General features: G+C 39.5%; 1 protein-coding gene across 1 annotated transcript in view; it reads left to right on the top strand.

The window, feature by feature from the left end:
* Positions 1 to 14647, top strand: part of LOC139739217 (uncharacterized) — a 29016-nt gene that overhangs the window by 3499 nt on the left and 10870 nt on the right. The window contains exons 2-3 of the mRNA XM_071649830.1: positions 10381 to 10725; positions 11571 to 11879. Of these exons, the coding sequence (XP_071505931.1) occupies positions 10381 to 10725; positions 11571 to 11879 (654 nt within the window). The remainder of the gene's footprint in view (positions 1 to 10380; positions 10726 to 11570; positions 11880 to 14647) is intronic.

A 14647-nucleotide genomic window follows, 5' to 3' on the forward strand; every position in this document is an offset into this window, starting at 1 on the left:
GTTCCAGATTTTGGTCAAATTTGAACCCTCTGTACAAAATTGAACTTTACACACAAACCAATGATGTGTATGTGAGTGTGTACTTACAATGACCCTGAACAATAGACATGAATACCACGAATAACACCTTTCTACAGAACTCTGATGACTAAGCATCTGGTCTCATAGACCCCGTTTACAGTGCAGGGCCGGGCCGAGCCGCGGCCGAGCCCGGCCTGTGGAGCCGGGAAATGTGCAAACGCCGGGAAATGTGCAAACGCCTGGAAATGTGCAAACGTCTCGCCGGGATTGTGCAAACGCCGGGAAATGTGCAAACGTCTTGCCGGGAAATGTGCAAATCTCTAAATTTCATCAACGGGAAATGTGCAAACGTGACGCCGGGAAATGTGCAAATGTTCAATTTTGCCGGGAAATGTGCAAAACGTCGCCGGGAAATGTGCAAACCATTCATTTCACCTATATTATGTAGAGATGGAAGAGAAACTCTCAATCAAAGCTGCGCACGATATTACCATCTTTACCACCTGTCTTAGCGACCATCTGTCTTTTTATGCCTCCGCCACGAAGTGGTGCCGGAGGCATTATGTTTTCGGGTTGTCCGTCCGTACGTACGTCCATCCGCTTTCGTTTACGCGATAACTTTAAGTAATATAAGTAAGATAAGTAATATTGACTGGAATTTTACCAAATTTGGTCCAAGTATAAAGTATGATAGGGTTATTATTTGATAAGATTTTGGGTGAAATCGGCCGAAGGTCAGAGGTCAAAGGTCAAGGTCAAATCATGAAATTGTATCCGTTTACGCGATAACTCAAGACTGGATCGAGCAAATTTCACCAAACTTTGTCGGAGGATGATGTATGATGGGGCAATTACTTGATTAGTTTTCTAGTGAAATCGGACAGAGGTCAAAGGTCAAATATCAAGGTCAAATCCTAAAATTTATCTGTTTACGTGATAACTCAAAACTGGATGAAGCAGCTTTCACCAAACTTGGTCCAAGGATGATGTAGGATGGATCAATTAGTTGAGTAGATTTAGGTGACATTGGCAAGAGGTCAAAGGTCAAAAGGTCTAGGTCAAATGCTGAAAATGTTGCTATTTCTCCATATCTATGCAATGCCCAAAGGTATTTTCTTGAAGCTTAGTGTAGACATGTACTACTGCGTAAAGATTCTCCAAGGAGAGTTTCATGTCATAAGGTCAAAGGTCAAAAGGTCAAAGGTTAGGTGAAAATGTTGCAATATCACTTTTCTCGCAAATGGTTCAATGTATCTTCATGGAACTTGGTGCACGCATGTACTGACTGGCAGGGATTATCTAGGGAATTTAGGGGTCGTGGGTCAATAGTCAGGGGGTCAAAGGTCAAGGTCAACTCCTCAAAGTTTACTATTTCCCTCATATACTAGTATATGCAATGCTTGCATTATTAGTTTTAAAACTTAATATATACGTGCATTACCTAATGGAGATTCTCCGGGAAATTTCCAGCCAGAAGATCAAAGGTCAAAGGTTAAGTGTCAAGGGCCAGGTTTCAATGCCCCCCCCCAAAAAAAAAACAACAACAAAAAACAAAAAAACACAACAACAACAACAACAACAACAAAAACTATCTTGTACTGTAATTACATTCTTTTTTCATACCTTGGAAATTACTCAATGCATAAACTTATAAAAGGGTCCGTCAGAAGTCAAGTAAAAATTCTCAATTTCCTAAATATGTGTACCTGCACTCCTAGACAATAATTATAGCAAACCCAGTTCAAGGAAAGTGAACATTCAAGATATTTCTGACAAACCTGTCATTTCAATATTTTGCCAGTTATGTGACACTGTCATCACACATTGTGAAGACATTGTACTACTAGTATACACCTATTGGGAGAATCATGCATTATGGCGGAGGCATCAGTCGCCATAGCGACATTTCTAGTTTTTTATTACATTTTCAGCATTTCCTTGCAAACCCTACAACGATTTTTCATCAGATTTGGCAGATAACATCTTAATGGTGATATGATCGTAATTTGTCAAAATGAGCCCCCCCCCCCCCCCCCCCACACACACACACACCAATCCTGAGGAGGGGGAGGGGGAGGAGTTGAAGCCTCAGAGTCCCTATACCATGGTAAACGCTTGATTTTTTTTCTTCATCTGTCGAACCGAAAAAGAAAGAGCTAAGTTAGTGCTATGAAGACATTAATGACTAAAATTTCATGTTTGATTATGGCGGACCCAGGGGTGCCCTTATCGGGGGTGAGGGGAGGAGGGGGATTTTCCACATTTTCAGCACATTCTCGAAAAATCTAGGACGGATTTTCACCCAACTTGTGAAATATAGAGACAGTCATATTTATGGTAATATAATCTTGATTTGTCAAAATGCGCCCCCCCCCTTCGCCGAAGGGGGGGGGGGGGGGGGGGGGGGACTGCGGGGGGTTGAAGCTTCAACGTCCCTAAACTCTAGGACTTCTTCTGTCAAACCGATAAAGATAGAGCTAAGTTAGTGCTATGAAGACACAGCGTTAATGAATGAAATTTCATGTTTGGTTATGGCGCGGATCAAGGGGTCTCCAGATCGAGGGGGTGAGGGCAAAGAGAGGAATTTCCACATTTTCAGCATCTTCTTGAAAAATCTACGACAGATTTTCACCAAAATTGGCAGATTGCCTCTTTACGGTGATACGCACTTAATTTGTTAAAATGAGCCCCCCCCCCCCCCATACACACACACACACACACACACACACACACACACTGCTTAAGGGGGGGGGTTGAAGCCTCGGCGTCCCTAAACTCAATTTTTTTCTTCTTCTGTCAAACCAGAAAAGAGAGCTTAGTTAGTGCTATGAAGACATTAATGGCTGAAATTTTATTTCAAGTTTGATTGTGGCGGATCGAGGGGTGTCTTTATCGGGGGGGGGGGGGGGGGGTTGAGGGGGAGGAGGGGGATTTTCACACATTCTGCATCCTCTTGAGAAATCTTTGACGGATTTCCACCGAACGTGGGAGGTAGCATCTCTCATAGGGTAATAGAGTCCCACTTTGTTCGAAGGGGCAACAAGTCCAAGTTGTTCCCCTTCCCCAAAGCTATAGGGATAAGACCAGGGTAGCCCCCACATCATTTAGTAAGCAGAAGTGAAATTTCATCAAAGTATAGATCTACCTTCTAAAAATGTGATAAGATTGTGTTCTATTACTCTTGGTTGTATAGAAAATTTCTTTCCGGGTTTTTTTTTCATATGTATAGGGTTTCCAACAAAATTCTGAATTCCACCCGAACGACCCCACCCCCTCGTGTTGGTTCCTTTCAAGTTCAAGGGGCGGAGATGAGGTAGGGGGGGGGGGGGGGCTCCATCTCCTCCCACTTTAGGGGTTGGGGCAGTGCTCATTTAGACAAATTGAGGTCATATCACCAGATAAATACGCTACGCTACGTTTCAAGCTTGGCAAATATCTATTATAAGGGTTTCAAGAAGAAGCTGAATAAGTGACAAATCCGCCTCCGCCGCACTTAACGTTAATATTCATGAATTAATTTACCATAACAGGCACCAGCACTCTATTAGCTCCATCATTTTTGTATAGAAGGTTTTTTTCTTCTTTTTAAAGCTGATATATAATTTTATTATCCGAGGGATGCGTCTTGAGTTTTCAGGAAAAAGACAAAAAATGTGAAAATTAAGCCTCCTTCCTACCCACTCACCTTGTTGGGCATCCCTTCATCTGTCATTGTAAACTTGAGCCTACTTGTACATCATGCATTAACTGTATTTACAGTACTATCACCATAAAGATGCTATGGCCAAGTTTGGTGAAAATTCGTCATAGATTTTTCAAGAAGATGGAGAAAATTTTGAAAATCCCCCTCCTCCCCCTGGTTACAGCTCGTTATTCCGAAGGAACGTTATTCCGAGGGCTTTTTTATTCCTAAGATTCGTTATTCCGAAGGTTCATTGTTCCGAATTTTATTTACGGATTAACCAGTCTTCCGAAGGTTCATTGTTCCGAATTTTATTTACGGATTAACCAGTCTTCGGAATAACAAAACTTCGAGATAAAGCCACAAATTTTCGGATTAACGAACCCTTTTTCATTTTCGGATTAACGAACCTCTAGATATAGGGACTTTGCGTATTTCGGATTAACGACCCTTTGGAATAACGTACCTTCGGAACAGCGAACCTTCGGAATAACGAACAACACCCCCTCCCCCTCACCCTCACCTACCCCCGATCAGAGCACGCCTAGATCCGCCATAATCAAACATGAGATTTCGGTCATTAATGGCTTTACAGCACTAACTTTTTTGGTTCGACAGAAGTAAAAAGAAAAAAATCAAGAGAAGAATAGGGACTCTGAGGTTTCACCCCCCCCCCCCTCCTCGTCGGCGGGGAGGGGGGGGGGGGAGGGGGATTCAATTTAAGAAATTAAGATCGAATCACCATAATCAATCTGCCAAGCTTGGTATAAAATCCGTCATATATTTTACAAGACTATGCAGAAAATGTGGAAAATCCCCCTCACACCCCTTATCAGCGCACTCCTGGACCCGTCATAATCAAACCTGTAACTTTAGTAACTGTAGTGTCTTCATATAACGTAGTTCCATATTCTTCGGTTCAACAGAAGAAGATTACAGATTCCAGAGTTTAGGGACCTAAAACTTCCACCCCTCCTCCCCACCCCCCCCCCTCCCCCTTTGGCGATGGGAGGGGGTGGAGCTCATTTTACCATATAAGACCATATCACCGTAAAGATGGTATCTGCCAAGTTTGGTGAAAATCTTTCTTGGGATTTATCAAGAAGATGCAGTAAATGTGGACAATCCCCCTCCTCTCCATTACTTCCCCTCCCCCCACCCCCAATCAGGGCACCCCTGGATCTGCCATAATCAAACATGAAATTTCAGTCATACAAGGCACTAACTTAGCTCTATCTTTTTTTTTTTTGTTCGACAGAAAAAGATTTTTAAAAATCCAGAGTTTAGGGACTCTGAGGCTTAACCCCCCCCCCCTTTTCGGCCGGGGGGGGGGGGGGGAGGATTGGGGGCTAATTTCAATTCATAAAGATCATATCACCGTAATGAAGCTATCTGACAAGTTTCGTGAAAATCTGTCCTAGACTTTTCAAGAAGATACTGACAATGTAGAAAATCCCTCTCCTCCCCTCACCCCCTCCCCCGCGATCCGGACGGAAGTTTTTGTGGAAGTTTTTGTGATGTACAATTGTTGAATATGCAAAAACAGATTTACAGATCGAAAATTAGACTCTCAATGCTTTTAATTAGGCTAAAATATCATCTTGAGCTTAATTTGCATAATTAATTGATTTGAATTAGAAATTGATTGTTTCAAAAAATCTTATGACACAATCTTTTGTAGATTATGACGTGGGTCTCACGCATGCGAAATTTCATCGCGATCGCACCACCAGTGGCCGAGATCTCATGGGGGGGGGGGGGGGGCGGTGTGAGCATAGCAAAAAAAAAAAACATCCTAGCTCATTCTTATTTGGTTATATAATACAAGAAGAATTTCGATAATACCGTAGTTTGGGGACTTAATTGAGCCCCCCTCCCCTTTTTCGGGGGGGGGGGGGTGGTGGCTACTATATAAACAAATTGAGATCCCATTGCCATAATCGTACTACCTGCCAATTTTGTTGAAAATCTGTCAAGGATTTTATTAAGAAAATCTAAATGGTGGAAGTTCATGGGCAGTTTTGATATGGAGTTTATCTATTATCTTTATACACAATGTCGCTAAAGTAAATGATTTGCACATTTCCCGGCGACGTTTTGCACATTTCCCGGCAAAATTGAACTTTTGCACATTTCCCGGCGTCATGTTTGCACATTTCCCGTTGATGAAATTTGCACATTTCCCGGCGAGACGTTTGCACATTTCCCGGCGTTTGCACATTTCCAGGCAAGATGTTTGCACATTTCCCGGCGTTTGCACATTTCCCGGCGAGACGTTTGCACAATTCCCGGCGTTTGCACATTTCCCGGCGTTTGCACATTTCCCGGCTCCACACGGCCTCAATAGCGGTACTCGGCCGAGCAATTCTGTCCGTTTACAGTGGAGGGTTCGGCCCGGGCTTTTAATTAAAACCTTTCAATATTTTGTCGTCGTGGCGCTCTGCTCGGAAACAAACGACTTTAGTTGGGAGCGCGCCGCGCCGGTCGCAATTTGTTACAGCATTTGGCCCGTTAGCGTTTACAGTGGATGTGAAAAGGCCGGGCTCGGCCGCGGCCAAGCCGCTGCCGAGACTGCCTCCAGAGCTTGGCCAAATGCGCTGCCGATTTTGGTACTGCATTTGGCCTTTTGCGCGTTTACGGTGAAATGAATGCCGGGCACGGCCGCGGCCGAGCCCGGCCTTTTCACTCACTGTAAACGGAGTCTTGCTCCAAGGCGCATGAAAGCTTTATGAATAATTCAGGATGGATTGCCATGGACACTGTTAGTCTGAATTCATGGTGGACGGCAAAATGCATACACATGAAAAAGTAAGCACATGTTTTCATATGCTTGCGTACACTACATTTCAAGATGAATTAAGACTAGCTGTTATAGTGGAATTTCTCACTAATATGTAATAGAGCATTCAAACCCTGGTCATTGTTCTAGACCATTGTCTGGATGTTAACCACACACTCTCATACACACCAACTCAGAAAACACATAACGTTTTCAGAACGTTTCCTAAACGTTTTTTTTTTTTTTTTTAGGTTCCGTATATACGTCTTCGTATAAAATGGACGTTTTAAAAACGTATATTATAACGTCAAATGTGGGACGTACAAAGCACAGTTTTTTTTTGAAAACGTCTCAAAACGTTAATTGACGTTACAAAACGTTTTTATTATGTCTGCTACCTCTTCTTCATTTAAACGTCCACAAAACGTTTTTATTACGTCTGCTATGTCGACTTCGTTTTTAATGAACGTTTAAAAAAACGTTTTTATTTGGCCCGCTACGTCTTCGTCATTGCTTTCTTTATCATGAAATATTCATGCATATTTATGATTATTCATGTAAAGAAAATCAAAAATTTGAAAACTAGATAAAAGACATTGAAATGTGAGGTATTTATGCTGGGTTCAAACTTTCCGTTTAGAAAATTGTGCCTACGTTATTGTTCAGTTATTCACAATTACAAATTAGGCTATGGAGAGGTATTTTTCAGATGTTAATAGGCGAAATTAAGATTATGTGATTCAATTTTAGCAACCATGTCTTCATGTATTATACTTTTGCCGGTATATAAAAAGAATGTGGTACAGATTCGGATGTAGTAGGTAAATAATATCCGAGATTGTGCCTGTATAATCTCATAACCATACTTTTTTAATGCCCCATAAAAAAGTAAACATTAAACGTTCTTAAAGGTTTTCCGGAAGTTTTAGACGGATATGAAATGTTCTATAAACGTTCCAAAAGGGGTCATAAGACTCTTTAGACGTTCTTAAAACATTTTTTAAACGTTCTAGATGGTTTTCAAAGGTTTTCTGGACGTCCGCAGAACGTCCACAGAACGTTCCGAATATTGTTAAAAGGTTTTCTGACGTCTAGAACGTCCAAAAGGTTTTCTGCAGGTCCTTAAAAAGTCTGAAAGGTTTTGTCTTGTTTTTTTTTTACGTTTGAAAAACGTTTTTATAACGTCCATTTGAAACGTTTTACATACGTCGAAAACCTTCCACAAAAAGACGTTCTGAAAATGTTTTGACAAAACGTCCAAATAACGAACTTAAATCGTTTCAAGAACGTTCAGAAAACGTCCCCGTGTTAGCTGGGAATTGACTTCTGTGCAAAGTTTTGTATAGAGAGTTGAAAATAGAGCAAAATATGTAACCTTACTTAAATATGAATTTTGAATTTAATGAAACTTATTTATGCTTTCATTTTTAGATTACTTTCAACAAATTGTGCACTATTGAGCTCTTGCTCATATCAATACCAGCGGTATCTGATATATAATTTTTGAACTATTAAGGATCAAAAGTAGGAGTTTTTTTTTTGTAACACCTAGTACCATCTCTTGGCTACTTATACCAAAGATCGGACACTACATAAGGTGATAAACTCTCCCGATTCTACACGGCCGCTGGTAAAACGGAAGTGGCTGCCGCCGCTAGCGTTGAGCGGGTAAAAGAAACAATACAAACTGTAGATATACACTGAAGGAACGTGAATAAACGATCGATTGTACCTTTAATATAAAACACTTTGAAAATGAAACATTCAACTTTTTTGTGAATTACATGTAATTATATTGTTTGATTCACTTATGCCAAAAGGTTGTAGAATTGATAGAAACAGAAATTGTAGATGACGAAGAGCATTTTCTCTGAAATAAACACTCAAGTGACTATACGGGAAACTTTTGCATGAAGGATAGTCTATAAACAACGGAAGCACTTATAACGGAACAATTATCAATGAAGTTATAGGTCTAGGTAAAACTTGGTTGAGACTTGACTAGTCCTACGCAAGCCTCAGCTATGTCCAACTTTTCCACATTTTATACGTGCTCCTTTTTACATTGTTTATTCCAAACAACACTGTTCGGCCAGACAGCATAATGATGTTGGGCTGTTGCTCTTTGAGAATCTAACTCGTTACAATCGTAATACAGGAAAAATTCAAAACATGCCAGGTCTAACGTTAGATCAGTTTACCAAGATGTTGAAATTCCGAACGGGTCCTAATTTTGTCTGCAAGACTCTTCACTTAATTGAAGGACGGAGACTTAAGAAGAAGAAGAAGAAGAAGAAGAAGAAGAAGAAGAAGAAGAATTCCGAATGCGCAACAGTAATACTAAAAATTCACGAGTTACATGAAAATCTTCTCACTCTCTTTTCACACATTTAAGTGGAATGTGTCTAGATAAATAGGTGATTGCAGAAGCCAAAGTTGAAACAGAGCACTGAAAACTGTCAGACGTCCATACAGTACAAATTGGTATATACAGGGATGGAGTAGCTCATTGAAACACTCAGTCATATACTCTGGCTTGTGAAGATTCATTGACTGCATCTGCAAGACTCTTACAGAGCTTGCGACTTTTTGATGTTTAGTGGTGCAGGGTCGTATAATGCATATACTACGTTCGAGCGACACCGAAATCAAAATAATCTAGAAGTCTACACCCAACGTGAATAATGAAACACATTTCTTACTTTCCTGGATCTCCTTTCTTTCTTTTCTTTTAACACAAACGATAGACAATGTCACAGAGAACAAAAAATATTGATGACAATTAGCACTAATGAATGCACAGGTTTTGTTGAATTTAAACACACACGCTTCATTTTTGTAACTTGTCAGGGCACCCTAATGCCATCCCTACAAAAATAGATTTCACGGTAGAAACGCTTTGGAATCACATGCACTTCGACATTATGTTTGAGAATTGGACTGGTTTCAGCCTCCCGTTCAACAATTGCGGAAATCAGGGAGTTATAAAGAGTGCACGATACGTTCACTGACACATTGCTGCATGTTCCCGTAGAATACACGGACAGGTGCATAAGCACCTGGCAAACCTTTAATCATGTCGTGTTTAAAGGGGATGGCTAACGGCCCGTTTAAGATCGCCCCGTCACTGTACAGGCATGCTAACCTGGAAACATTAAACAGCCCATTACTTGAATATGAGACCATTCTGAAGCAAATAATTTTCACACAACAATTATTATAGATATACAATGTACTCTTAAATGAATCAAGTTTCAAGTTTCAAGTTTATTCATCATTCCTCCTTATTTACAATATGGATTGAAACAAACATCCCCCAGAATTCCCATTGATTCCCACTGATCATTAATAGAGATCCCCTTTAAGGAATTACTGTTTTAAGAAGTGTACTTGGTCAGAAATCTACACCCTACAAGCAATGGGAATCTACACCCTACAAGCAATGCTTCTATGTAGATTCCTCATATTTCACATGTTTTATTGTCTTATAAGCTGTACATGACAATTCATCCATGCTTTTGTATTGTGATGTTTATGTTTTATGTACTTGTTGAAATGTGGAATATGGAACAATAAAAAACAAAACAAAACAAAATACTACGACAAAACGGGGAGCTGTGACAATTACTTCACGCAATGCGGAGTATCCCGTATCTGACATATTTTCTAAAACATCTTTTTAAACATTTTTAACACGAAAATTGTTTTTTCTCTTATACATAAAAAATATTTAAAAAATTGTTCACGTTCTAATAGTCTGCAGTAGCAAACCATATCGCTTATAAAAGACCCTTCTTCCATGAAAGGATTGGGTATCGTAAATAATACCGTAAAATGAATACAAAATATCATTATCATTACATGTATCATTTACAAATAATATTTTCCGTTCCCCAAGCAATGGCATCAAAACATGCAATCGAAGAATGCGTCGGTAAGATTCTGACTCATCACAGCCGATGTACGTACCCAATCCCCTCCAACACTCCTTCCTTCAACCTTACCTGCGTCGTGAGTGGATTTAGGCCCAACATTTCTATGCTGTGGACCGACGAGGCTGGAGAAAGAATTGATTCTGTGATTTCGCAACAGACAACACTACCTGACGACTCATACGAGCGATTTGATACGATCACTGTTTCATCCAAACGTGGGGCTCAGCAAACATTCATGTGCTTGGCTAGCGGGGACTCGGTATATGGAACATTGTCAACCGCGGAAATCACCGTTCTTCCTACAGCAGGTTTATAAAATAATGATATACATAATATATTTGTGCGTGTGATAATTATTATGATATCAGGACAAGACAAAAAGTTTTTTTCTTTCCTGTCAATACCTCATACCCATGTAATCAGCTTTCTATTATTTTCGTACTATAAATTCGAGATTTTTATGTTATGATGAATAAAATACACTTTGTATGTATATAATCACATATACGTGTTTAAGTTTTGTCAATGCCTTATATATTCTGGAAATCTAAATGTAGCAATAATCTAACAAATTTTGTATCGATATTTATTTAGGGGAAATTTAACGCGATTTGATATATTTGTATATAAAACTGATTACTTGGCCAGGTACTCAGAATTCTTATACGTACCATCTTATCATTAAAACCAAATTCATGCCACAGTATGCAAGAATGTATAGCTAGTAGATTAAATTAAAAAAAAAGTTGTCTTTTTTGTTCGTAACGATGTAATTTTGTCAAACTTGTGGACACGATTTCACCTATAGTAATCAGCTTTCTATAATTGTCAGTAAAAGCTCGAGAAGTTTTGATGTTATGATACAATATGAATAATGTACATGTACATTTGTTGCATATTCTATTTACGTCATATTTAAATGACCACTATTATAGACGTTTCATGATTCCTAAAGCATCCTACGTAACTACAGCATTCATGCAAGAGTACTTGATTATCAATTGCTTGATTAAGTTTTGGTGATCAAGCGAATTTGAAGCCTTAGTATTATCTTTAAGCAACCAATTTATTTTTGTTTTTCTTCTACGGTATGTAGTACATAATTAAGGAAGTCAAGGAATGCAAAATGCAAATTTCCATCGTCTGGCTTCAGTTGTAGGTACTGCCCCCAACGTTCGAGGATGGAAAGGAGAAAAGATCCGACTGCGCTGTGACATACAGGAGGAACCTGTCGCTGTGGTGTGGGTCAAAGAAAGCATCTTGCATCTGCAGGAGCTGAGAACAACCAAGGCTAAGTTTATTGATGGGAACTTTGAGAGCAGGGAAGAACGGTTCGATATTGATGAAAATTTCAGCCTCATTATCAGCGACATAGAGGTGACAGATGAGGGTCTCTACCATTGTCAGGTGGTGCTGAAGAATTTCGACGCCTTTGAAAATTCCACCTTCATGACAATCAATTGTAAGTAGAATTTTATGTCGTCACGTTATCGAAGAGTAATGGAGACGACTTTCCAGTAGGAATAATATATTTGGTGAAAAATAACAGAAAATGTCACTGGGTGTTATGTATAGTCCAATTAAATAGCGACGGAACACTACTTTGTTAATGAATTTGACAAAACATAACATTGACTAATGAATTATTTTTTTTTTGTACATTTAGGTCAGCATTCATCATCATTTGATTGCTTGGTATGATAATTCTATCATAATTAGATAACGTGAGAAAAATGATGTCGAACACAAGGTTTGTTGCAGTTCTCTAATGTAATAAAATAATAAACCTCACGTAAGTCATTACGCGGAATTCCAGAAGATCTGTCGACCAACTCATAATTGTTTAGTTAAATACATAATTATATATATATATATATATAATATATATATATATATATATATATATATATATATATATATATACATATCAATACAGGCATGTCTCAACGGATCTGACGAGAAGGTGACTGACATATTATGCTGTAGAGGCAATTCTTCCGACAATTGCGACTCTAATGCTCCCCGAACTTTGCTCCGCCGACATTTTATCATCTTATCTTATTCTCCTATTTATTGTAACCTTATATTGTATGATAAAGACTTTGAGTGTGATGTCGAGGGTGAATTGAGTGATGGCAGTAACAATGACACTGAGAGCGATAGGGACGAAGTCGGGGAGGTAGAGGAAGCAAGGACAATGCGATGACGGAGCGAGGTGAATTTTTTTCTCTTTTTTTTCTTTTATGTTCATGTTGATATAGATCTGCGCGCTTCACAGCTGCAGCGCGCATTAAAGAAATAGGGTCCATTTAGTGGTTTACACCGAGCACTGTAACGCAACGGTCCGATTTTTTTTCTCTCTCTATTGTGCCTTGTCTGGTTCTGTTGCAATATCACTTCCGCGCTAATAATTTTGTTGCGAAATTAATCTTCTACTCGTGATTTTGCTGCTGTTGATTTTGACATAAGAATAACATTTTGGATGATTTTGTGCCGAATTACTATTTTCTTAAAGAAGAAATTCATAGGAAATAATATCATATAAATTCACTGTTTTCCATCATTTAATGTTATTTTGATTAATTTCTGACATAAATCATGCAATAAAGTTGTCTCTGCTTTGAATATAAGAATCTTTATTTTTACCAAATTTGAGCACTGGAAAAAGGTCGATGCGGCTACGAAAAGTGCCAAATCTGCGACGTCACCAAATGTGTATGCAACCCAGTGGGATTTACGTATCTAGGCCTATAGGCAAACTGTGTGCACCTTTCAGGAATTGGTGTGTAATTTGTTGTCAATATAGAATAAATCGTCCGCCAAAACTATATATTCATGTCGTGAAATTGTTTGTTTGTTTGTGTTCATTGGAATCATTTTTACACCCATAAATTTACGGAAAAACAAAGTTTTAAAAGCACAAAACCTATCGTCAGCTCAAGATTCACGATCGCTGTGATCAGCTGTTCCTTCGTACGGCCACAAGTTGCTATTATCATTGACACAACAAATCAATCATTGCGGGGGAATTGCGTATAGCTGAGGTAATCTTACATACTCATGAAGGATGATAACTAAGTCAAAGAGCTGTAATTGATTGGAAATCATTTTTACACCCATATTATATTTACGGAAATACGACGTTTGAAAAGCACAAAACCTACCGTAATCAGCTCAAGATTCGCGATTGCCGTGATCAGGTGTACGCACAGCAGTACCGGCAGAATCGGCAGTGAAGGAGGTATTCCTTGATGCCGTGATTTCAGCTTGATTCTTCTTCGAAATGGCATGATGAATGTCTGTTAGACAAATATGACCTTCTTTTTCTCTTGTGTGCTGGTTTAAATTCTAAGTTCTACCTCAACTTGCTAAAAAAACAGTCTAACAAAGCGGGAAACTGCAACATTTCCGTGCTGAGCAGCAGTCTCGATACACGTGTTGCATGCAAGCATGCACCGCTGCTGCAGCGATCCCCATAGTATAACACGTAGGTTGCTTGTAAACAAGGGGGTCCTCGGCGCAGTTGACCAATCGTGAACACGTATTTCGATCGATCACGCGTCTTGGTAAGCAACAAGGCTGTTTACGCGTCTGGGAGACGATTTGCACAAACTTACGCATGTTTCAGACGAATTTATGAATGAAAGTGAGTAGCATGACATCATGCCATGACCATATTTGGAATAAGCAGAGGTAGAGCTTTCTATAGGTACCGAATGTGTCAGGGTTCAACGCAGAATATCTACACTGTAAGACACGACCGCCAAAAAACAGTCATTTTCGCCGTGAGCGAAGGCGATTTGGTCTTTAGACGTAAGATTTTGGCCAACTTTTGAGATTGACATCCCACTTCTCTCTTCAAAATCCCACATTTTGTAGGTTGTATTTCGAAATGTTGTTGATATCAGTCAGAAACTAGAAAATTTCCCCTACGACGTGATACCAAAATGTCAATTTGGTCCCTGAGGTAGGTCATTTTTTGACCTTTTTTCGGGCTGTCGCGCGAAATCACATTTTGCCGAGAAGTTTCGGGTTTTGCCAGAGCTAGTCTTATAAAGCCGTACGGCAAGTCAGCTCATACACATTGACGTCGCTCAAATCCGATGTTTCTTGTAGCGAACGGAGCTACGTGGTCATGGAAATTTGGTGTTTTTTCAATCTCAAAAACAGTTTGGGGGTAAATTAAGTTACATCGTCTAAAAGATATCCAGTTTTGTTAACTAGCTTCTT

Source organism: Diadema antillarum, unplaced genomic scaffold (assembly GCF_040938485.1).
Source record: "Diadema antillarum isolate AM-2024a unplaced genomic scaffold, OU_Dant_1.0 seq00000791_RagTag, whole genome shotgun sequence".
In the NCBI taxonomy this organism is placed as follows: domain Eukaryota; kingdom Metazoa; phylum Echinodermata; class Echinoidea; order Diadematoida; family Diadematidae; genus Diadema; species Diadema antillarum.